This window comes from Crocuta crocuta, unplaced genomic scaffold (assembly GCF_008692635.1).
Source record: "Crocuta crocuta isolate KB4526 unplaced genomic scaffold, BGI_CrCroc_1.0 scaffold7, whole genome shotgun sequence".
In the NCBI taxonomy this organism is placed as follows: Eukaryota; Metazoa; Chordata; class Mammalia; order Carnivora; family Hyaenidae; genus Crocuta; species Crocuta crocuta.
Window position 1 is genome coordinate 11,709,754 of NW_027531904.1, and position 22,526 is coordinate 11,732,279.

The 22,526-nt window shown below is 44.0% G+C and overlaps 1 protein-coding gene across 1 annotated transcript in view; it reads left to right on the top strand.

Moving 5' to 3' along the window:
* The window catches only part of IREB2 (iron responsive element binding protein 2), a 45,680-nt gene that overhangs the window by 18,536 nt on the left and 4,618 nt on the right, over nt 1-22,526 (top strand). The window contains exons 5-21 of the mRNA XM_077774356.1: nt 754-972; nt 3,423-3,492; nt 3,995-4,178; nt 4,880-5,019; nt 6,629-6,800; nt 8,590-8,690; nt 10,545-10,661; nt 11,835-11,994; nt 12,983-13,118; nt 14,228-14,312; nt 14,677-14,833; nt 15,256-15,380; nt 16,557-16,661; nt 16,756-16,898; nt 19,834-19,981; nt 20,068-20,190; nt 22,248-22,433. Of these exons, the coding sequence (XP_077630482.1) occupies nt 754-972; nt 3,423-3,492; nt 3,995-4,178; nt 4,880-5,019; nt 6,629-6,800; nt 8,590-8,690; nt 10,545-10,661; nt 11,835-11,994; nt 12,983-13,118; nt 14,228-14,312; nt 14,677-14,833; nt 15,256-15,380; nt 16,557-16,661; nt 16,756-16,898; nt 19,834-19,981; nt 20,068-20,190; nt 22,248-22,433 (2,371 nt within the window). The remainder of the gene's footprint in view (nt 1-753; nt 973-3,422; nt 3,493-3,994; nt 4,179-4,879; nt 5,020-6,628; nt 6,801-8,589; nt 8,691-10,544; nt 10,662-11,834; nt 11,995-12,982; nt 13,119-14,227; nt 14,313-14,676; nt 14,834-15,255; nt 15,381-16,556; nt 16,662-16,755; nt 16,899-19,833; nt 19,982-20,067; nt 20,191-22,247; nt 22,434-22,526) is intronic.

The following is a 22,526-nucleotide window of genomic DNA, read 5'->3' on the forward strand; positions in this document are numbered from 1 at the left end:
CTAATTTAAAATGCTATTCATGTTGGTAAAATTCTGCCATTTGTGATAGAAATGTTTGAGCCTAGAACCTGCTTTGTGGCGTGCCTATTTGAATTCATCTTCATTTCCTTTTGTTTTTTAACCTACTTGCCCTAGAGAGAGAATCTAAAGACGTGAGTCATGAATGTCTTTAGGTAATTGGTGGTTAAAATCAGAGCTTACTGAAACTGTGGTCCTTCCCCCCCCCAATACATATGTTCTGTCTGAAAGATCCCTGTGACCAGGGTCAAACCAGAGCAGACTTGATTGTGTCGCAGTGTGCTGGCTTGCTTTCTCGCTCCCTGGAGCCTGGTAGCACGACGGGAGTGTCCCAGCCCCTGATGCTCTGGCCCTCGAGGTTAGCACTGTGGCTCTGCCCTGCTTTTCAGTTGTTGGACCGGAAAGGACCCATTTCGGTGCTTGCTAAAAGTTAGATTGTTATGGAAGAGTATGAAATGATTTGACTGGGCGTGTAAATCGTGAAAAGCTCTGCTTTCATCTCCATACATTTAAGTTGCCTATTTAGGTTTTTTTGTTTTTGTGTAATCTGAGATTTGCTTTTGAAACCTGAATTAAATGCTCTATTAACATTTGAACAATAAACTATGAAAGAAAAAAACATTTGAACAACATTTAGTTAATTCCACATACCATTGCCAAGTGTGAGCTTTTTGAAGAGCTACCTTTCTGTCACTTTTAAATGGTTTTATTCTGTTTCCTTTTTTGGGATGCTAGTGCAATACAGAATGCTCCAAATCCTGGAGGTGGTGAGCTGCAGAAAGCAGGAAAGCTGTCTCCACTCAAAGCGCAGCCTAAGAAGGTTCCCTGCAGAGGCCAGACCGCCTGCCGAGGGTCGTGTGATTCAGGAGAACCAGGCCGGAGCTCAGGAAAATTCTCTTCGCAGATTGAGAACACACCCATCCTATGTCCTTTTCATTTGCAACCAGTGCCTGAGTATGGGATTTTCTAAAAAATACTGAACAGAGCCAGGTTATGTTTCAGTTAAGGAAATCTCGCTAATGCTAATCTCCTTCCTTCCCATTGCTGTTACGTAGCCTCACTTCCACACGTGTGTTTCCTGTTGTGCTGAGAGAAGCAAAAGTTAAGTAAGGTGGCGGTCTCCGAAGACGGTTGCCGACCGCTGTTCCTTAGGAAGAATAGAACCTTCCTTAAGGTTTTTCTGTACACACTATACTTGAATTCTTGTATGCTGTGAAGTGTCCAAAGTCTTACTCTTATTTTTAAGAGTTAAGTTGTTTACCCCATGGTCAAGAGACTGTCATCAAATTTTTTTTAATTTATGGGGTGCCTGGGTGGCTCACTTGGTTAAGTGTCTGACTCTGGATCTCAGCTCAGATCTTAATCTCAGGGTCATGAGTTCAGGCTCTGCATTGGGTTCTGCACTGGGCGTGAAGCCTACTTAAAAAAAATTTTTTTTTTTAATTTAAGAAAAATGACCTGCTTTTTCAGAGTTTTGAATTTCAGCACATTTAAGATTTAGAATAGCACATGAATTCACGTGTCTGTAAACTGGATCTTTCAAATTTTTCGTAGTTGTGCAAGTTGAGGCTTGATGTTTTTATGAAGCCTCCAGTCAGTACTGACCTCATGTGCTCTTCCTTTCTAAGAATTCAGGATGACCTGTGGGTCCTTTTGTCACCAGGTTATGACAGTTTTATGTACTCAGTCCTGGTTGTCTTGATGGTGAGGCACCGATTAACATCTCTTCTTACACAGAAATCAGTTTCCTGAAAAGGAAGACTTACTGATTGAAACACCATTGTGTTTTGTTTCCGTTTGTTTGAATTACCTTTTTATAACTGTCGTGGTGCGAAGTGCTGAGATGATCTGTTTCTAATTAAAAATCCAATCTGTTGTAACATTTCCCCTCAGTTTTGAGTCCAAATTACACAGCATTTGGCTGGGCTGACTGTGGTCCCTGGCCATGCGAATACACTGGCTCTTCTGTGCATTTGGTGTCCCAGGGAGCTGTTCATCACAGACCCAGTCAGAGAGTTGAGAGTGTACATTTGGCGCTTGAAACTACCTCCTAATTTGAAGTCAGGCTCTGAGCTAATGAGTGTGGGATGCTTTGTAGACATAATCACTGTGGAAAATAAAATAATCGGAGTGACTCCAGAAAGCAGTGCTCCCTGAACCCTGAAAAAGCTCATGGACGTGTGCTGTGGCTTCAAGTGATCACTCAGCAATGAATTATTAAAGTAATCTTTGCTTTATTTTACTTATTTTTCTTTATATGTTTAAAAATATTTTGAGATAGCATGAGCAGGGGAGAGGCAGAGAGAGAGAGAATCCTGAGCAGACTCTGCACTGTCAGCACAGAGCCTGCCACAGAGCTCAATCTCATGAAATCCACGATCACGACCTGAGTGAGATCAAGAATTAGACCCTTAACGGACTGAGCCACCACTAGGTGCCCCTCTGTTTTTGTTTTGTTTTTTTTCTTTTTTTTTTTAATTTTTTAAATATTATCTATTCATTTTTGAGAGACAGCACGAGCAGGGGCGGGTCAGAGAGAGAGGGAGACGCAGAATCCGAAGCAGCTCCAGACTCCAAGCTGTCAGCACAGAGCCCGATGCAGGGCTCAAACTCACAAACCCCAAGATCATGACCTGAGTTGAGGTTGGACGCCCAACCAACTGAGCTCCTCAGGCATTCCGTGTTTTTGTTTTTGTTTTTTTTAAAGTTGACAACTGTAATTGTCTGGACCCTGGAGAATATGTATAATTTAAGTTGTATTGATACTCTAGTTAACATTCCATCGCTAGCTGGCAGGCAAAGTAACTTAAAGTTGCTAGAAATCATTTTTAAAATGTCCATTAGATAAAACTTCCTGAAAGTGCCACAGTGCTTACTGTTTGGAGGTGGATCATTTTTCTCTCTTAGTTTAAGTAATTTATATAACATGTTTATAGTCCATACACTTCTACATAAAATAGAACTTTCCATTTTGTGTGAGTTGAATACAAGGTTTTTGCTGAAAGTTCCACATGCCGCGAAGTGGCGTCGCTCCGTGGTCACTGCCGTGCCACGCTGGTCTGCTGCCCGGCCGCACTGGCACTGGGGCCCGCTGGGGGGAGGGGAAGCGCGCGTGGTATTTGCAGGACAGGCCTCCCCCCCACCCCCCCCCCCNAGCCAGCTTGCACGGGGATGTGTAGTAAGAACGGTTCGGGACGCTGGGATGGAAGGCCCCTGTGAATAGCTGTCCACCGTGTGGTTTAACGCAGAACTTGGTGCTGCAAGCACACCTGATTCCGAGAAGTGCCGCTAGCGCGGCGCTGGTCCCGGGGTAAGGTGTGCGCGCCCGTGAGAATGAACACGTAGAGACAAGGGGAGTCTTTTACGTGATACATCCGTGTAATGCCGGCTCCTCTTCCTTCTAGACCTGAAACAGTGTTAAAAAACCAAGAAGTAGAATTTGGCAGAAATCGAGAGAGGCTTCAATTTTTCAAGGTACATGTGATTTGAGAAAATTTTTATATTTAAATTTATAAAGTATTGATGAGTATGCTTTTTATATCCTTTAAACTAGTAGTTTTTAAATGCTTTATAGGAGTAGAACCGTTTTCTTCCTTCAAGTTAAATCTTGTTTGGAAACGCCAGTGTATAGAACAAGATAAAACCCAAGTGGCTATAATTCACTGCCCTCGGAAGGCTTGGTGCTGGGGCCTTCCCGCTTCGCATCTGAGAGTCCTTGGAACCAGTTCCCTGGACACAGAAAACTACCATTTATTTGGACTTACTAGATCATTTTTCTTTGACTTAATTTTGATTTAATAATTCGCAAAATGAGTATGTTTAGGGTTAGTATTTGTGTATTTGTTTTTATGTGTATGCTGTCAACTCTGACCCTGTTGAGCATTGGTACATTTTTTGTGTCAGTGTTACATTTTGATTGTGAACACCAATTGATATACTAACACTTGGATTTTTTAAAAATATAAACATAATATAGTGGAGTTCAAGAGTTTTTAAGAATGTGGCTGTAATCCCTCCTGGAACTGGAATGGCTCATCAAGTAAACTTAGAGTATTTGTCAAGAGTGGTTTTCGAAGAAAAAGACCTCCTCTTCCCAGATAGTGTCGTCGGCACAGACTCTCACATAACCATGGTGAATGGATTGGGGATTCTGGGGTGGGGTAAGTAAGTCACTAAATATATTTAATTTGCGGGGAGGGGGGGATTCAGGAACATTCCAAAAGAGCGTACGTAGTGGGTCTTTATGGCCTCTTCGAGGCTGTTTCTCCATCTGTCATGGCAACAAAGAGTGTTAGCCTCTGTGGACAGCGTGGTGTGGGGGAGGGTTGACAGGGGCAGCGCCTGGCGGGCACTGCTCTTGCGGAGCAGTGTGGTGGAATGTTCTCTGTGAAGGTGATGCAGTTACGCCCTTGCTCTCGTCCTTCATGACCGTGCCCGGCCATTCACATGCACACGCCTTACACATGAGTGTTTTGTGCCGGGGTAGGCTGTGCTCATATTGGACGCCTCGTGGCTTCACCCAGGCTGTCCTTCTGGCGGGGTGCACGCGCTCTTTACGGGCTGAGAAGTCTTCATCATTGGACAGAACCTCTTGAGGTTGGCAGTTCTGGGTTCTGCTCATATCTGTGTCCTGAGCCTAGTGCAGTACTTAGCGTAATAAATACGAAATGTTTACTGAATTTAATAGATAAACACTAGTGTTTTTCAACCACATGAGTAGAGTTGTTCCTTCGAGAGGACTTGGGTCCACGTGCACAGGAAGAGCACTGTGGTCACACCAGCTCCTGAGACACTGGGCGCGCTAGGTGCCCCACACCGCAGTCTAACTGTGCTGCGCTAACGTCCGTCTTTGTCACTTCAGGGGTCGGAGGCATCGAGACAGAAGCGGTTATGCTTGGCCTGCCCGTTTCTCTTACGTTACCAGAGGTGGTTGGATGTGAGCTAACTGGCTCATCAAACCCTTTTGTCACGTCCATAGATGTTGTTCTTGGCATCACAAAGGTAATTGTGGCACCCATGTGCCTCAGTGGGCGTGAGGCTCGGGGCCCCGAGAGCAGGGCTGTGGTTCCTGCCGCGTCCTGGGGTCTCTGGCCCTAACTGGCCGTGGTCTCCCAGCTGTCCTCACAGCCACAGCAGCAGGTCAAGACCCTCACTTTGTCTAGGGTGTTGCACCATCGTTCCCTCGACATGTTCTCTTGTGTGTTTGTCTTCACAAGCCTGTGACATCGGTCCTAGGACTGTCCCCATTTCCATTCTGAGAAGGTTTTCTGTCAAGATTTTCTCTTGGCTGTTTAAACACTTAAAAAGGATTTTATAAAAACTTATCTGAATTTTAGGAATATTGGCTGCGTGCATTTAATACTCTAGAGTTTCCTGGTGAACAGTAATTTGTAAGTGTCCATCCATAAATCTTGGTTTTGAAATTTTCATTTTTAATGTTTATATTAGAGAGAGAGACAGAGCACGAGCAGGGGAGGGTCAGAGAGAGAGGGAGACACAGAATCTGAAGCGGCTCCAGGCTCTGAGCTGTCAGCACAGAGTCCGACGCGGGGCTGGAACCCACGAACTGTGAGATCATGACCTGAGCTGGTCGGACCCTTAACCAACTGAGCCATGAAGGCACCTCTGGCTTTGTTTTTTGTAACAGTGTTACATGTGTTTAAATTTTGGTGTTTTGATATAAAAATTAAATCTTTAATGTATGTTTTATTAAATATTTTATTTCTGTTTTGAGGTTCTGTTTTATTCGTGATTTTTATAGGATGAATCTACGTTGTTTTTCCACACTTACATTGTGGCACATCATTAATTTGTGACATAGCATTTACCTTGGTGTATCTTCCCTGTGTTGCTCTGATCCTCACAACTGAAACCAGGAATGTAAAGAAACGTCTTCTTCGCCTTGTATGAAAGAGTCTGGATTAAATGGCTCCTAGCACCTCTAAACTGTTAGGACTGAGTATCACTCATGGGTTGACATTGTCCTTCCCAGTTCCCTCCCTGGGCGCTGTCCTCGTCCAGGCTGAGGCTGCATCCTAGTTAGAGAAGGCGAGCTGTGCTGCTGTTTGGTAATAACTCACAAACATGACTTGACGTGGAGTGAAGTTTGAAGCTACGTATGAAATCTTGTCAGAATGAAACTTACTAATAATTAATGATGCTGTAAATATTTGGACCAGGGTTGGAATTTGAAGAATTCTTATGGTCAATACGTATTTTTGTATTTAAATACACAGTTTTATCAGTGCATCAATGTTTCATTAAATGTGAGATGCCATCAGCGCTTAGAAGCACCACGGGTTTACGTGCTGCTACGAAAGAGGGCTGCTAGCTACAGGTGCACCAAGTCCAAGGTCCCCTCCATTTCAGAGACGTGCACCTGTGGGTCTTAGCCATTTTCAGCTTGTAAGCCCTTCCGACCCTGCCTGACAGTGACACTGGGTCACTTGCAAACCCAGAACGAGTTGATGTTGGATAAGAACAACAGAGAACCTCCTTCATTCACTTTCACTGGTAGGGGTTAAAAATGAGATTTTGCAGTTTTCAGAGAATCCTTGCCAGTCTTCTCATTACTAATTTTGTGTGCGTTTCTGTGTATCCCTTTACATAGCACCTCAGGCAAGTAGGAGTGGCTGGAAAGTTTGTTGAGTTTTTTGGAAGTGGAGTTTCCCAGTTATCTATAGTGGATCGGACTACAATAGCAAACATGTGTCCAGAGTACGGTGCTACCCTCAGCTTTTTCCCTGTTGACAATGTGACATTAGAACATTTAGAACATACAGGTAAGAAGATGAAAGATCATTAGGGTAAACGTGTTCACGTCTCCAGTGTGTCTGTCTGAAATATTTTGTAGTAAACAACTACCTCGTGCAGGGTATTGAATATTCAGGAAATTATCTTACTTTGAAACTGTGGCTTTCAAGTAAACTGCTTCACGTGTTTAAAGAGTGTTGTGTCCTCAGAACCTAGTCCCATGTGACCCATCTACAGTAATTTAAAGGAATTACTCAAACTGCCGATCCTCGCCTCACTTTTTTCAGGAATGATGGCTCCCAATCCTTTCTTAGGGACGGAGGCTGCAGTTTAGTGGAAGTCAGGCTTGTGCGTGTGTGCAGTTGTCCCCTTAAAGGACTAGAGGAGCCACCACACGAGGCTGGGGACCGGAGCGCTATTTGAAGAGTAAGCACATAATTTTGTGAAAAGCAGCCTAGGATTACAGGTTCCAAATCTTCTTTTGTAACCTGATTAACAAGACGTTTGACCCTCTTCTATTGACGGTTTAACCTGGAAAGTACCTGTAAAACCAGAACATGCTCCTGTTTCACAAGGCCCTCCTCTTTGTGTGAGAAGAGCCTCCCTTTTAAGAGGTTTTGCTGAACTAACCTCATTTCATAAGTATATTGGGGGGATGTATTCTAGTGTTGTTCAGTTCGAGGGCAGATCTTATAAATCAGTAAGTCAAATGGCAAAACGAACACTTGGTCACTTGGAACATCAGAGGGAACAGTTCTTATCGAATGCAGAGCTTTCTCTAAACTGGATTTGGTTGGTAGAACATTTGAGAGACATGGTTGAGATGGCTCCTTCCTCCGTGTTCATGTGAGCTGTGTAGGAACGATCCGTTGCTGACAGATCACCCTAGAGCTCAGACCAGCAGTGATCCCGTGTGGCTCCGCCTGTCTCTGCTCCATGCTGTCTCGGGCCTCGCACGCAAACCCGGAGGCTCTGGCCTGCAGCCCTGGCCGCCGCTCGCTCGCACGTCTGGCAGTGGCCTGCGCGTCTGGCCGTCAGCAGGTGCTTGGCCGGGACTGTCAGCCACACAGCTCCCACGTGTGCTTTCTCCGTCGTCTGGGCTTCCTACGTGCTAGCTTTTCAAGGGCGGCTCACCTGGGAGAGCGCGTCAGCCAGCGGTCGAGAATCCCGTGGCTCAGGCTCAAGGGCCAATTTCTGCCTCTTGATGGGAGGTTGTCCTTGTCACATTGTGAGAACACAGCTTGGGTGTGTACTGTTGTATCAGTCATTGGGAAACACAGTCGGCCACAGTTACTTTTAGTCAGGCTCACTGAGAACTGCCCAAATATTTAATTGGAGCTTTTATTGTTAACCATATGGATGGTTTTGATTTCTGGAAGATCCTGTTAGATCTGTCTTTCTGCTCTGTGCACCTTTTCTTAGCTTACATTTATTTTTTCATTTTGATTATTATATTTTTTTGTTAAGGAAAAGCGATGAATGTTCTTCATGGTGGGTGATAACTTACATATTCAGTGTTATTGATTTATCTTCTGCAAACTTTTTTTGTGAGTTTTATAGACCTCGTTTCGTATTTCTCATCTTGTCTGAATAACTTTTAAAGGGGGATTGGTATGTATTTTATAAAGTAGAGTTTTCACCAAGAGTAAAATTTTTACTACTCTTCAGAGCAGTATTGGGTAGTTGTTTGTAAAGAAATCTGTTCTGAGTACTTGGTAGTGTGTAATGTCTATTTCTTGTTCATCATTGGAATTCAGCACCTCCAAGGATTTCAGAATTTCTTACTGTATTTTTTGTTGTTCTTAATCTTCATTTTAGGTTTTGACAAAGCCAAACTCGAGTTGATGGAAACATACCTTAAAGCTGTGAAGTTGTTTCGAAATGACCAGAAGAACTCGGGAGAACCTGAGTACTCCCAGGTGCGTGCAGAAGCCCCCTCGTCGCCGTTAGGGTCTGTGTTCTGCAGCCTAACCACCCGGGTTGAAGTACGGCTCCGGGACTTACCAGCTGGACAGCCTTGGGCATGTTATCTAGCTTTTCTGCCTCAGTTTCCTCATCTCTGAAATAAGAAAGTATTCTTAAGGGATTAAATAAAAATGCATTAGAATGGTTTTAGGGACCCAGAATGTGCTCAGTAAATGTCAGCTATCATTATTATTTAACAAGTAAATGTTATTTATGAGCCTGCTTAGATTTTACTCCATAGTTTTACATTTTATCAAGTGTAGTTTTTTTTAAATACAAAATTGATTCTCAATTTATCACTCTAATTTTTTTCTACTTTATGATAAGAGTCAAAGATATCCTCTGAAAATACCAGTTCTGATGATGCCTGCATCTAGTTAATGTCTGTAATTATAAAATTTATGAAAGGGATATATAGTTATGTGGTCTTAAATGTTAAAGGTATTTTATCATCTAAGCCAATATTTCTCATCTTTTGTAAATTTATATTGAAGTAAGTAAAATTCACTTTCAGGGAAGGCTGAATTTTAATAAAGCTCATTTTCTAAGAGTGTGTTAAGCATCTAAGAGCACTTGGTGTGTCATAGGTCTGACTCAATGTTAAGCTGATTTGGGGACATACATTTTCTCAGCCGAGCTTTATTTTTCTTCCTAGCGTGTGTCCTTGCCGGAAATCTATTAATTTCTGTACCTGTCTGCCTCTCTCCCCCGCCAGAATGCCAGTAATAGGAGAGGAACTCTGTCCGTTTTGTGTGGCACCGTGCCCCCACCCTGGTGTGCCAGGCACAGCGCTGACTGTTAGGGGCACATGCGAGCCCACACAGGTGTGTAAAGGGCCAGAACAGACGATCGGGAGCGCATCTGTGTCAGCTCCTCATTTTCTGGTCCCTTTAAGCTCTGTTTATTGTAGTGCCATGGTTTTTTTTTTAAAGACAAGAAGGGAAAGAATAAGAAAAATTAAATGAAAAATCTTGCACCATATGATAAAAAAGAAAAATTTTGCCTATTAAAGCTCTGACCAGAGTTAAGAAATAAAACTAAAACCCCTTAGGATATCGGTTTCAAGATGAACTCGCTGAGTATGTCAAGACGAGATTCCCTGGATCCGTGAAGTGACGTATAAGCAAAGCAGGTGTTGCAGTTAAGATCAGTCAGTCAAAGCAGAGCCGTTAAATCTTGGTGAAAGACCTAGTTGAGAGAAATTAGACCCAAATAAAATGGACAGAGGAAAATGGTAGAAATGCCAGGAGAAACTTCTAGAAACCTAGTTGGGAGTTTGGGTTTTAAGAAAATACGATTCTTTAACCCAAGGAATAAAAGCATGGCCTCGCAGGAGCCTGGGCAGCTAGACACCTGGGGACCAGGAAGAGAGAAGTCCCGCCATGTCCCTCCAGCAGCCTGTGTTGAGCAGACTGAGGAAGGAGCAGTGGCTCCTGACCCCCGTAGTCGTCACAGAGCGAGGAAGGGTGAATGCGGAGCTCGGAGACAACAGATCAGTAGCCGGCACAGGCATCTGCTCTCTCGTCAGGCCTCTGGGACAAGGAGAGAGATGAGGGTACACAGTAGTCTGTGTGGACCGGCTGGTGGGTGCTGGGTGGTTTGCGTACTGATCTGCTACTCGTGGCTTTAGCAGATGTTTGTTCGGTCTCATAAATTGAGTTGTTTTCAAATCTTTTTATTTCTGGAGGTGCGTGTCCCTGTTACCGCAAATGTGAATGGACTCGTCCTGCTTCAGAAAGTAGTGCTGAATTGCAGTCTGTACTGAATAGATTCTGATTCCTCATCTTCCTCTTCTCACTTGTTTCTAGGTGATCCAGATCAGTCTGAATTCCATAGTTCCGTCCGTCAGCGGTCCAAAGAGACCTCAGGACAGAGTTGCCGTGGCGGATATGAAGCGTGACTTCCAGGCTTGCTTGAATGAAAAGGCAGGTTTCCTCGCCACCACCTTTGTCTGTGTGTCTCATGCTCAGGGGCAGGGACCCGCCCTGGTGGCCCGTAATTTCTTTGGCCACCGTGTTCCAGCACCTCGGCACCGGCAGCCCCACTGGCCCCGGAGTCTCACGTATGAGTCAGTCGTTTGATGAGCTGTGACGATCAGACACTGATTCTGTTATTTCGAGTGAAGGATGGGGTTTCTTGGCTGCCTCGTCTCCAGCGCGGAGCAGCCGCCTGTAGTCCTGGCTGTCTAGTGTTGGACAGCCCAGATCGTGAATGTGTGCGTCCTCACTGAAAGTTCTCTTGGACACACAGTTTCTCGACTTCTGTACTGTGTACTTATAAAATCTGGTAAATGTAACTAAATGGCATGTGACCTCTTTGAGTTTCTGGATTTGTACTTTCTGTCTGAAAAGCGGGCTGAAATCTTAACACTTTCTCTATTCTAAGAGCTAGATCTGGCTTTCTTTCCAGAGCCTTTTCATAATTTGTTTTTTTTTTTTAAGTTTATTCTGAGGGAGCTCCCATGTCAGTGGAGGGAGGAGCAGAGAGAGGGAGGCTGGGAGGGAGGGAATCCCAAGCAGGCTCCTCGCTGTCAGCACAGAGCCTGCCGCGGGGTTCAAACCCACAGAGATCATGACCTGAGCCTAAATGAAAAAGTCAGATGCTTAACCAGCTGAGCCCCCCAGGCGCCCCTCTTTTTATAATTTCTTAATTGATGATGTTTTATTGTGGAAAATGTCACACTTGTGCAGGAATGAAGTAGCATGCTGGATTCCCGCACACCTGCTTCAGCAGTTCCCAGCTGGAGCCAGCCTTGTCTCACCTGTTCTACACACATCTGCACCCAGAGGGTCATGTGGACTCAAGTTGTTAGGACCATTTTAACAGAGATCTTGTGTCATGTCTTGAGGGTTACTGTAGGTGGGAAGTAGTAGAGAAAGACAGAGCTGGGTCCCAGGTAGTTACCAGCACTACCAGACTCCATCATGACTGTCATGTTCATTCAGCTGAATTACAGCTACTGAGCATCGCAGACCTTCAGCACCACTCATGTCTAGTCAGAAGTTAAATGTCATTTGACAAGGATCTGTTGTATTTTCTACCAATTTTTTTTTCTGTACCTACCCAGAATATTTATATTGATGTGCACATTTGTATAGGTTGGATTTAAAGGCTTCCAGATTGCAGCTGAAAAGCAGAACGATACCGTGTGTATTCATTATGAAGGAAGTGAGTACCGGCTGTGCCATGGATCTGTGGTCATCGCTGCGGTCATCAGCTGTACCAATAACTGCAACCCATCTGTCATGCTCACTGCAGGTAGGCTGTCGCCGGTGGCCATTTGTTTTCTTCCCTAAATTAGCTTTTACTTTCCTGTGATACTTTGTTTCTTAGATATGCGTGAATATCAGTGTCTGATATTGAGAGATTTTCTGAGATTAAAAAAAAAATTTTTTTAACATTTATTTTTTGAGAGAGCATGAGCTGAGGAGGAGCAGAGAGAGGGGGAGACACAGAATCTGAAGCAGGCTTCAGGCTCTGAGCTGTCGACACAGAGCCTGACACGGGGCTTGAACTCATGAACTGTGAATTCATGACCTGAGCCAAAGTCAGACACTTAACCGACTGAGCCACCCAGGTGCCCCAGAGACTTTCTGAGTTTTTAATTGGGTCTTAAGGAGCCTGACTTTGATTTATGTTACTAGTTTTATTACAGAGAAGATAAGTTCTTTTTATTATTACTTACATGTCTGTTTTAGGTTGTATCTGCTGCTTCTGTTAATTTAGAATAGTTAACTAGCAGATCTCTTGGTAATCTACTAGAAGTTTACCATAGCACTGTGCTAGATTCCACTGAGAGTGTAAAGGAAGTAAAAGACGATTGTAAATGAAGTCAGTTGTATGTATGTAAAACAGCTCATGAATTTTATAGAATCATGTATAATAAATGTGAAATTGCTACTTATCATGGGGCATTTAAAATGGCTCAGTTAGTAGAAAATAAAAATAAATGGTTCAGCTAGTGGTGTGTGTTACCTGTGTGTATCATTAATTATATGTCCTTTTTTTCCGTGTGTGTGTGTAGGATGTGTGATATCAGGTTGTACCTTAATAATTTACAGCGTAAAGGCTAACTTTTTATTTGTTTTAATAAACCAAATAGAGTAAAATAGAAATAGAAACAAACCAATAGAATAAGGTGGGCACAATAATGGCAGTGAATTCATGAATTTGGACTTTGACCCTTACACGAATTGGAGGTCCACCTGATGGGCGCTGCCCTGATACAGTGTTATTTACTGTGCAGGTCTTCTGGCTAAAAAGGCTGTAGACGCTGGCCTGCGTGTTAACCCGTACATACGAACAAGTTTGTCTCCAGGCAGTGGGATGGTCACGCATTACCTCAGTTCGAGTGGAGTATTACCATATCTTAGTAAGCTTGGGTAAGTGACCGTCTGCTATTTATACTGACCTTGTGTTCAGCAGTGATTGGAGCCGCTTATTAGAACCTTTCATATGCAAAGAGAAGATAGAAAAAACATGCTTTGTTCTACTTGTTAGCTTGCCGATTGGATGCCTTCTCCCTCCACGCAAATTTACTGGGCAGATTCCAGGAACACGGCAGTGTATTGGCTGCCAGGAGGTCGGAGGTGTGGTCTCTAGCTGGTTTAAAGATGGAAAGACAAATGTGAGGCCACGTAACAGTGAGAGGTGGTTTGAGGCATGGCACCGAGTGTGCATAATTTCTGTATCGTGCACGTCCGTTTTCAGAAAGTGAACTCTCACAGGGTGCATTATTAACGGGTAAATTGTCTTAGTTGACATTTTGTGAGGTTATTGGATCTGTGAAGCATAGGTTCGGTTGTCCCGGACTTCGTAGAGGAGAACTCCTTCATTTCTTACCTACTCAGAAAAAATCATGGAAGCCAGCTGTGTCTTCAGTGTGTGCTTTGGAACAGAGATCATCAGCTCCTTTGCAAGAGTGATAACTTTAAAAATGAGTTGCTTTTAGAAGAGCCGCTGAAAGTAATTTTGACAGTTTTACTGGTAATTTTTTAAGTTCTGTCATCTCAGGATTTTTGTCAGGGACTGTCTTTGGGTTTGGTTGGTTGAGAATTTAAGCAGTTTACTGTTTGGGAGTTCCCCTTACCATGTCCCTTCCGGGGCCTTCGCCGCACCCCTATAGCCAGGTCCTCTTAGTACTTTGGATGGAAGTCCAGTATCAGTTCTTTGAATGGTCATCTTAGAGGCCTAACAGGTGTATTTGGATATTTGTCTTGTGCCGTGTGCAGGTTTTGTGTTGGATTTAGGTCATCAAATCTTGGGAATGCTGTAAGTATCAGGGTTCGCGCGTCCAGTGCAGACGGCATGTCTGAGATCAGGTTGGATTGCTGGGAAGCTGAGAAACAGTCGTAGACACAGGTTAGTCGGAGAGTCAGGAACATTCTCTCAGGTGATCTCATTACAGTGATGGAGATGAAGGATGAGACCTGTGCTTTCTGTACGAGTGTTGGAATGTTCTCTTCAATAACATTTATTTTTTGAAATGCAGATTTGAAATAGTTGGCTATGGATGTTCAACGTGTGTGGGAAATACAGCGCCCTTATCAGAAGCAGTTTTAAATGCAATAAAGCAGGTAAAATTGTCTGTGGATCTGTAAGACCTCAAGAGGGGTTTTCATAACTAACTCTTTTTAAATAAAATATATGTATTGATGTATTTATATTTCTGTGGTCTTTGCCTCTCTTGGGAAGAGTCAATCTTAAAATGATGGAAAAAACCATTTTTAGATCCTTGAAATAATCCCTTTTAACGTAACCGATTATTTTAGTTCATTTCCAGGACGTGGTGCTTCTGTGCATAACGATCGTAGTAATGTGTTTTCTGGTTGTCTTGTCCTCACACATACGGTATTTGCGATTGCTTCTATACGTAGATTATCTAGTCTGTGTCATCTCTTGAGTTGAATATATCTTTGTTTACATACATCTCTTTTTCAGGGTGATTTGGTCACTTGTGGAGTTTTATCTGGGAACAGACATTTCGAAGGCCGGCTTTGTGACTGTGTGCGGGCCAATTACCTCGCCTCGCCACCCCTAGTCGTGGCGTATGCCATCGCCGGCACGGTGAATATAGATTTCCAGACGGAGCCCTTAGGTATCTTTTTTCCTTTACACCTTTTTCTTCAAGAGTTGTATTTCTGAAATGCTCCTTAGACCATCCACTCTTTGAATTATTTCAGGAAATCTTATCATGCAGCTATTCATTTCTGTACTTGTATGAAGATTATAAAACGTGGAAGTAGGGGCATTCGGCTGGCTCAGTGGGTAGGGCGTGCAACTCTTGATCTCGGGGTTGTGGGTTCATGCCCCACGTTGAGCATGGCGTTTACTTTAAAAAAATTAAAATAAATAAAAAATAAAATGTGCGAGTCATTAGTTTTTTTTAGCTGCTTAGGTCTGAACCACTCTGGTGTTGAATAATTTACTTGGTTTCTGTGATAGACCTCTGAGAAGATATGAACACCTTGAGGAAATTGCCTTTTATACCAAATTTCATACTATAATTTTTTTCACCAGGGACTGACACTACCGGCAGGAACATTTACCTGCGGGATGTTTGGCCCAGTCGAGAGGAAGTTCATCAGATGGAGGAAGAGCGTGTTATACTGCCCATGTTTAAAACACTGAAAGAGAAAATAGAGGTAAGAGGTTCATCTGTTTCTTAAATAGTTCAATAAGTAGCAGTGCTTCTTTATTTCATTTGTCTTTCTGAATTTAATTAAAATACAAGACACCTGGGTGGCTCACTCGGTTGAGCATCCAAGTCTTGGTTTCCACTCAGGTCATGATCTCACAGTCGTGGGTTCAAGCCCTGCGTAGGGCTCCGCACTGTCAACAAGGAGCCTGCTTGGGAGTCTCTCTCTCTCTGTGTGTGTGTGTGTGTGTGTGTGTCTCTCTCTCTTTCTCTCCGCTCCTTCCCCTCCCTGTCTCCTCACTCACTCAGTTGTGCGCTCTCTCTGAAATGAATATTTTTTAAAAATTAAAAATTACATTATTTTGAACATACAGTTTTCATTTTTAATTTTGGAGAGGGAGAACATGTGAGAATGAGGAAGGGGCAGAGAGAGAGAGAGAGAGAGAGAGAGAGAGAGAGAATCCCAAGCAGGCTCCACACTGTCAGCACAGAGTCCCACTCAGAGCCCTTGAACCCACATGCTGTGAGATCATGACCTGAGCTGAAGTTGGATGCTTAATGGACTCTGCCCCCCTCCCTCCACCCCGTGCCCCTATGATGATGATCTTAAAGACCAGCAGCAGTGGGCCGCCTGCGGGGGCTCAGTTGGTTAAGCGCCCGACTTCGGCACAGGTCATGATCTCACAGTTCGTGGGTTTGAGCCCTGTGTTGGGCTGTGTGCTGACGGCTCAGAGCCTGGAGCTGCTTCAGATTCTGTGTCTCCCTCTCTCTCTGACCCTCTCCTGCTCATGCTCTGTCTCTATCTCTCTCTCTCAAAAAAAAATTAAAACATAAAAACATTAAAGACCAGCAGCACACCCACCACAGCCTCTCTTTAGCTGCACATACAGCCCTTTCTAAATTCTCTGCCTTTGTTTGGATTCTATGAACTATTTTATGTCCAGTTTATATTAAAACTTAATCTTCGGGTATTCATGAAAGTCTACCGTGCTGGAATTTGATGAGCAAATCTTTATTCATTCTGTCCAAAAACGTCTTAATTTTATAGAATGCCCTATCTTAGCTTCCTTTCCAAATGAGTAAGACTTTTTTTTTTTTTTTTTTTTTTTTGGTTTTTTNGCCTCTTTCTTGTGACTCCATTTTATCTTTCCTTTTTGTTCGCCAACCAAAAACAAATTCACAGATGGGAAATAAGCGGTGGAATTCCTTAGAAGCACCGGACTCAGTTTTGTTTCCGTGGGACTTAAAATCTACTTATATCAGATGTCCTTCATTTTTTGATAAGCTTGTAAGTACGGTTTTACTACTGGATCTTCCCAGGGCTGCTTGGAGCTGTAAGACCTCATCAGGAGTAAATGCCTTTAACTGTTCTCACCTTTTAGACCAAAGAGCCCGTTGCCATCCAGCCTATTGAAAATGCCCACGCCCTCCTGTATCTGGGAGACTGCGTGACGACAGATCACATCTCGCCTGCTGGCAGCATCGCCAGGAGCAGCTCGGCGGCCAAGTACTTGACCCACAGAGGGTAGGTGTGCAGCCGGGGGCGTGCGCTCAGCCCCCTCGCTGATGACATGCTGCTTATTTACTGGGCCCATTCCTTTGCCCGGTAAACACAGTTGACTCTTGAACAACTCCGATAAATAAACAGCACCGTAAGGCTATTTTTCTTGGTTGTTATGCTCTCAGTAGCATTTCCTGTTCTCTAGCTGCCTTGTAAGAATGTGGATAGTAAAGCATCCAGCACAGAACAGGTGTTCGTCGACTTTCTGTTACGGGTAAGGTTTCTGGTCAACAGAAAGGTGTTAAGTTTTGGGGAGTCAGACTTGACTGTGTGCGTGTTGGCCTCCCATCCCCCTGTTGTCCAGGGCCCAGCTGCACAGGCGTCACCACAGGTGGTGTCTTGTCACTGTATCGGACTTGAGCGGTAACTGGGCGCACGCCTTGTACCTGTTCTTGCTTCTGACTTTAGAGGTGGAAACTGTTGTTTTAAGTTAAGCCCTTGTAATCTGAATGAATACTCGATTGGAAGCAAGATTTTTTTTTCATGGTTACTTTGCGAAACAGTCAGCTTGTTTTGACGGACCACACAAAGCCTGATGGTTTGGTTGAAACCCCCTCCCATTGCTGGAGTGCAGAATTTTTAAGTGCGTGTTTTGTGGACTCAAATGTGCATGTGAGGCTAGGCTTGGTCTGTGTCCGATCAAAAGACAAGGAATTTCTGCTCCTTGAGCTTTTATTTTTAATAAAAGCAGATGTACACATCACTGATTTAGGAGAGAGAAATCTAAACCAAGAAAAGTTTTATTTCCTTTCTGCATGATTAATAATACGGTGTCACTGTCTTACCAAGAATGGTTTAGACACCAGAGACAAAATTTCGGTAAGGGCAGAATTTTCTGTGCTGCTGCCTGATTAGCTTTAGATACCTGAGCTGTTCAAGTGACGACTTTTCATCAAAGTATCTTGTAAAAGTCAGTGCTGTATAGCTTGGTGGGATGTGGAATGATGCTACATAGCCCCTACTATAATCTCTCCAGTGCTGTTTTGAAATTTGTGTTTGAATTTTTTTTTCTTTTTTTTTAAATGTTTTTTTATTTATTTTTTAGAGAGATAGACAGCATGAACAGGGGAGGGTCAGAGGGAGAGGGAGACACAGAATCTGAAGCAGCTCCAGGCTCTGAGCTGTCAGCACAGAGCCCGACGTGGGGCTCGAACCCACGAACCGTGAGATCATGACCCGAGTCAAAGTCGGATGCTTAACAGACTGAGCCACCCAGGCACCCTGATGTATTTGAATTTTTTCAACAAAGCTTTTGAAATTTGTGTTTGAATTTTTTTCTGGTTAACGGTAGGTTTGGTATGAATTAAAACACTTTCTTTGGGGGCGCCTGGGTGCCTCAGTCAGTTGAGCATCTGACTCTTGGTTTCGGCTCAGGTCATGATCTCACAGTTGTGAGACTGAGCCCCTGTGTTGGGCTCTGCGCTAAGCAGGGAGCCTGCTTGGGATTCTCTCTCCCTCCCTCTCCTTCTGTCCCTCCCAATTAAAAAAAGATAAAAATAATTTTAAAAATCCGCTTTTCGGTAGGAGTTGCTAATTCCATTTGATATAACTTGATCAAAGTGAATCTGTTTGTCACACACATGGCTTTTATTTTTTTATTTTATTTTTGTAATGTTTTATTTATTTCTGAGAGAGAGAGGTAGAGAGACAGCGTGAGCAGGGGAGGGTCAGAGAGAGAGGGAGACACAGAATCTGAAGCAGCTCTAGGCTCCGAGCTGTCAGCACAGATCCCGACACGGGGCTCAAACCCACGAACTGTGAGATCATGACCTGAGCCAAAGTCAGACGCTTAACCGACTGAGCCACCCAGGCGCCCCCGGATGGCTTTTATTTATAGTGATGTGAAACAAAATAAGTTTTTAAATGTTTTTGGTCGTGATTTTTATCTTGGTCGTAATTGTGACATAGCATCGGCCTTAAAAAAAGTCTCCACTCTTCTCAAATGTGTAACTTTCATGTGTTTTATAATTTTTGATAAGAATTTCTCAATGCCTTTAATCCAGTAGTTCTTATCAGTTAGGGTTGTTTCATCTTCTCTGCTTTGAAGTAAGAAGTTTAAATGTACAAGTTTACAAATGTATTGCCTTTACGAAAGAGTCCAGATTAGAGACTCCTAAAAGTCGGTTACTGATTGTTACTTATACGCAGTCGTTTCTTGTCCCTAGAAGGTCACGAGTGTTGTGACCATTCCAGCAGCAGTGAGCACCCCAGCACCCAGGTTACAGTGTCTGATGCCCCTCCCCGCTGTCTGCAAGCTTGCCTTGCACTTTGCTTTTATGAAGGACCAGCGTTGTTAGTACCAGTTTTCTCTGAGCGAAAGAAGTCTTACGGTGTTTGCTTTTATGGGAAAAGACTGTTACTATCCACATGTCACGTAGGTCCTTGGGAAAAGCAGAGTAGCACGATGTGAATTTCTGGAAAGAGGTGGATCATTTTCTCTTTACCCCATTTCTATGGAGGAAGGTTTCATAGGAGTGGCTCTGTTCTCACCAGGGAAACCTATACAAGTGACCGGTGCTTTTTGGAGAAATGGTTGATTCCAGATTTAGAGGCATTTGGAATATTGACTGGCTATCTGATTTATATCAAGAAATTGTGGTATTTTTTTGGTATTGAGATATTTTTTAAGAGTTCATATATTTTAGAGAAACAGATATATATTGCATTAAAATATGTGAGTTTGCTTCAAAATAATCATCTAGGGGATGAATATAGAGGAAAGGAGGGTGGTAGTTTTGTGACGATGGGCAGCTGGGTGTTCAGCGTTGTGTTTTCTCTACTTTTGTACACACTTGAAGTTTTCCATCATAAAAGAAGTGTTTTTGAGTAAGTTTTATCATTGAGTAACGTGTGATTATTTTCCAACTGAAATGAAACCAGCCCCACGACTCTCTTGCAGCCTTACTCCTCGTGAGTTCAACTCCTACGGAGCCCGGAGGGGCAATGACGCGGTCATGACGAGAGGCACTTTTGCAAACATCAAGCTGTTCAATAAGTTCATTGGAAAACCAGCTCCCAAAACAGTTCATTTTCCATCAGGACAGACGGTAAGGACGTTTACAAAGCATTTAGGCACTTGTTTGCTGACCAGATCCACATCTCTGTTAAAGGTTTTTGTGTTTGTTTTAAACAGCTCGATGTGTTTGAGGCGGCAGAACTCTACCAGAAGGAAGGTGTCCCACTGATTATTTTAGCAGGAAAGAAATACGGTTCAGGAAATTCAAGAGACTGGGCTGCCAAAGGACCGTATTTGCTGGTATTGATTCTTAACTTTTATCTTTTTTTTTTTTTTCTTTTAAGTTTATTTATTTTTGGAGACAGAGTGCAAGTCGGGGAGGGACAGAGAGAGGNCCAAAGGACCGTATTTGCTGGTATTGATTGTTAACTTTTATCTTTTTTTTTTTTCTTTTAAGTTTGTTTATTTTTGGAGACAGAGTGCAAGTCGGGGAGGGACAGAGAGAGGGAGGGCCCCAAGCAGGCTCCGCACCGTCAGCACAGAGCCCGACGCGGGGCTTGAACCCACGAACCCTGAGATCATGCATGACCTGAGCTAAAGTTGGATGCTTAACTGACTGAGCCACCCAGGCGCCCCTTAAATGATATTTCCTCAAACTTGAGTTTCAAATGTTCCCTTTTATCATTAACATACTACCAAAATTTATTTTGCTCATTTGAATTTCTTATGCTTATTTGGATCTCGTATTTGTGGGGTTTTTGTCAATAACCATTTTGAACTTCCTGGTTGCATCGTACTGCTCCTGTGTCGGTCTCCCTGAGGACATCCGTGTTGTGGGGGGAGGGGATCTGGTCTGAAACTGGGGTCTGTGGTGGGTTATTTGTGCCTACTGCCAGTTTACGGGCCCCCTTTCCATTTAATTTTCCTTTCAGGGGCTCACAGACTCAGACAGCGGGCCAGTTGGCCCGGTTTTACCAGGAGGAGATGACAGTGCCTGGCTGGCATCGCTCGTGCCCCTGTGTCTCTGGCGAAGTGCAGATGCGGGGCCGCTGGAGAGCATGGCCGGGACAGGTCCTTTCTGCCTGACTCTCGCTCACAGAGGCAGTCAGGACATCCCTGTTAGCTGTCATGGTCACGCACACTTCATTCTTCCTGAGTCTTTAATCTCCCCCCTTAAAATGTGAATATTCCTATTTGTAGGAATAAGCCCAATTCTCTCATCTTTGAGACAACAGTTATAACTGTTAATGAATATTAATTATAGGTGCAGGTTCCCTTTTTTCGGAAATCCTTTGTCTTTGTTTTTTATGTTGGAGCCTTTCCTCATATTTGATCGAAGGCTGTCTCTTTGGTTACAGATCGAAACACTGATTACAAGCTGGGGGTGTGGGCTGGGTTTTGTCGGTTGTTGGGCCTTCGCACAGATGCTTGGAACCCTTGGGAGAGGCCCTCCTGTCTGAACCTGCACGTGTTCTCTCTGAGGCCAGTTTTCCCAAAGAAGGAGAAGCACTTCATTTCATGTCATGTACTGCCCGTTTCCGACGCTGTGTGCCCGGTGTCCCCGGCCCTGTGCCAGTGCCCCTCAGTCCAGGACACCCACTCTCGACGGGGGGTGGGGCGGGTGGGACTCGTACTCCTTCTGTGTAGAAAGCACCGGTGTACACATAGTTCTTAAGCAGATACCCAGGCTGTGACTGTGCTGTTGAAGTTGTGGGAGGGCAGCGAGGAGGAAGCCAGGGCCGGGAAGAGTGTCCGTGAGGAGCTCCTTAGGAGGGCAGCGGAGGAAAGGTCGGGAAACTTGGATCTAGAGCCGGTCTGGCTGATTTTCTCCAAAGCCTATGTTCTAAGTGGACTCAAGCCTTATCCGTGTCACTGTGTAAATTCACTTGATGATTTCTGTCGTTTCAACATGGTCACTTACTTGTAACTTCTGAATATGTTCAGAATTCATGCACCTGGTTTCCGTGTTGCTGTGGGGCGTCCCCGTGTGCCCCTGTGTTCTCAGGGCCGTTCAGGAGCCAGTGCTGGTGAGCACACACGCGGGGTCTGCCAGGATCACACGGACCCTCCCGAGCCCTGCCTCGGTTCCCGCAGCTGCCCCCCGCAGGGCTCTGGCTCTAGTCGGCGCTGGCCAGGCTCAGCCCTAGAGCGGCAGAGGGGCGGGTAGAAGTTAGGGAGCTACTTAAAAATACAGAAAATCTATAAATACTTTGATACGTCACTGACCCTTGGTATGCAGTGTTCAGTTTAAAAAGTTTCATAGAAAAGCTGTGGGTAGAATTTTTCCCCTTTCAAATGCTCCAAGAAAGCAGCGTTCAAGAGATGATTGTAAGAAATAAAATGCACGTTTGTTACAGGGTGTGAAAGCTGTTTTGGCTGAAAGTTACGAAAAAATTCACAAAGACCACTTGATTGGAATTGGCATAGCCCCGCTTCAGTTCCTGCCGGGAGAAAATGCAGATTCCTTGGGCCTCTCTGGCAGAGAAACATTTTCTTTAACATTTCCTGAAGAACTGTCTCCTGGAGTTACGTTAAATATAAAGGTATCTCTAAAATCCGCAAGTACATGATTATATACTGTTTAACTAGATGTTTGTAAATTGAATAAATCGCATACTAGTGTCAGCGTAAATTGT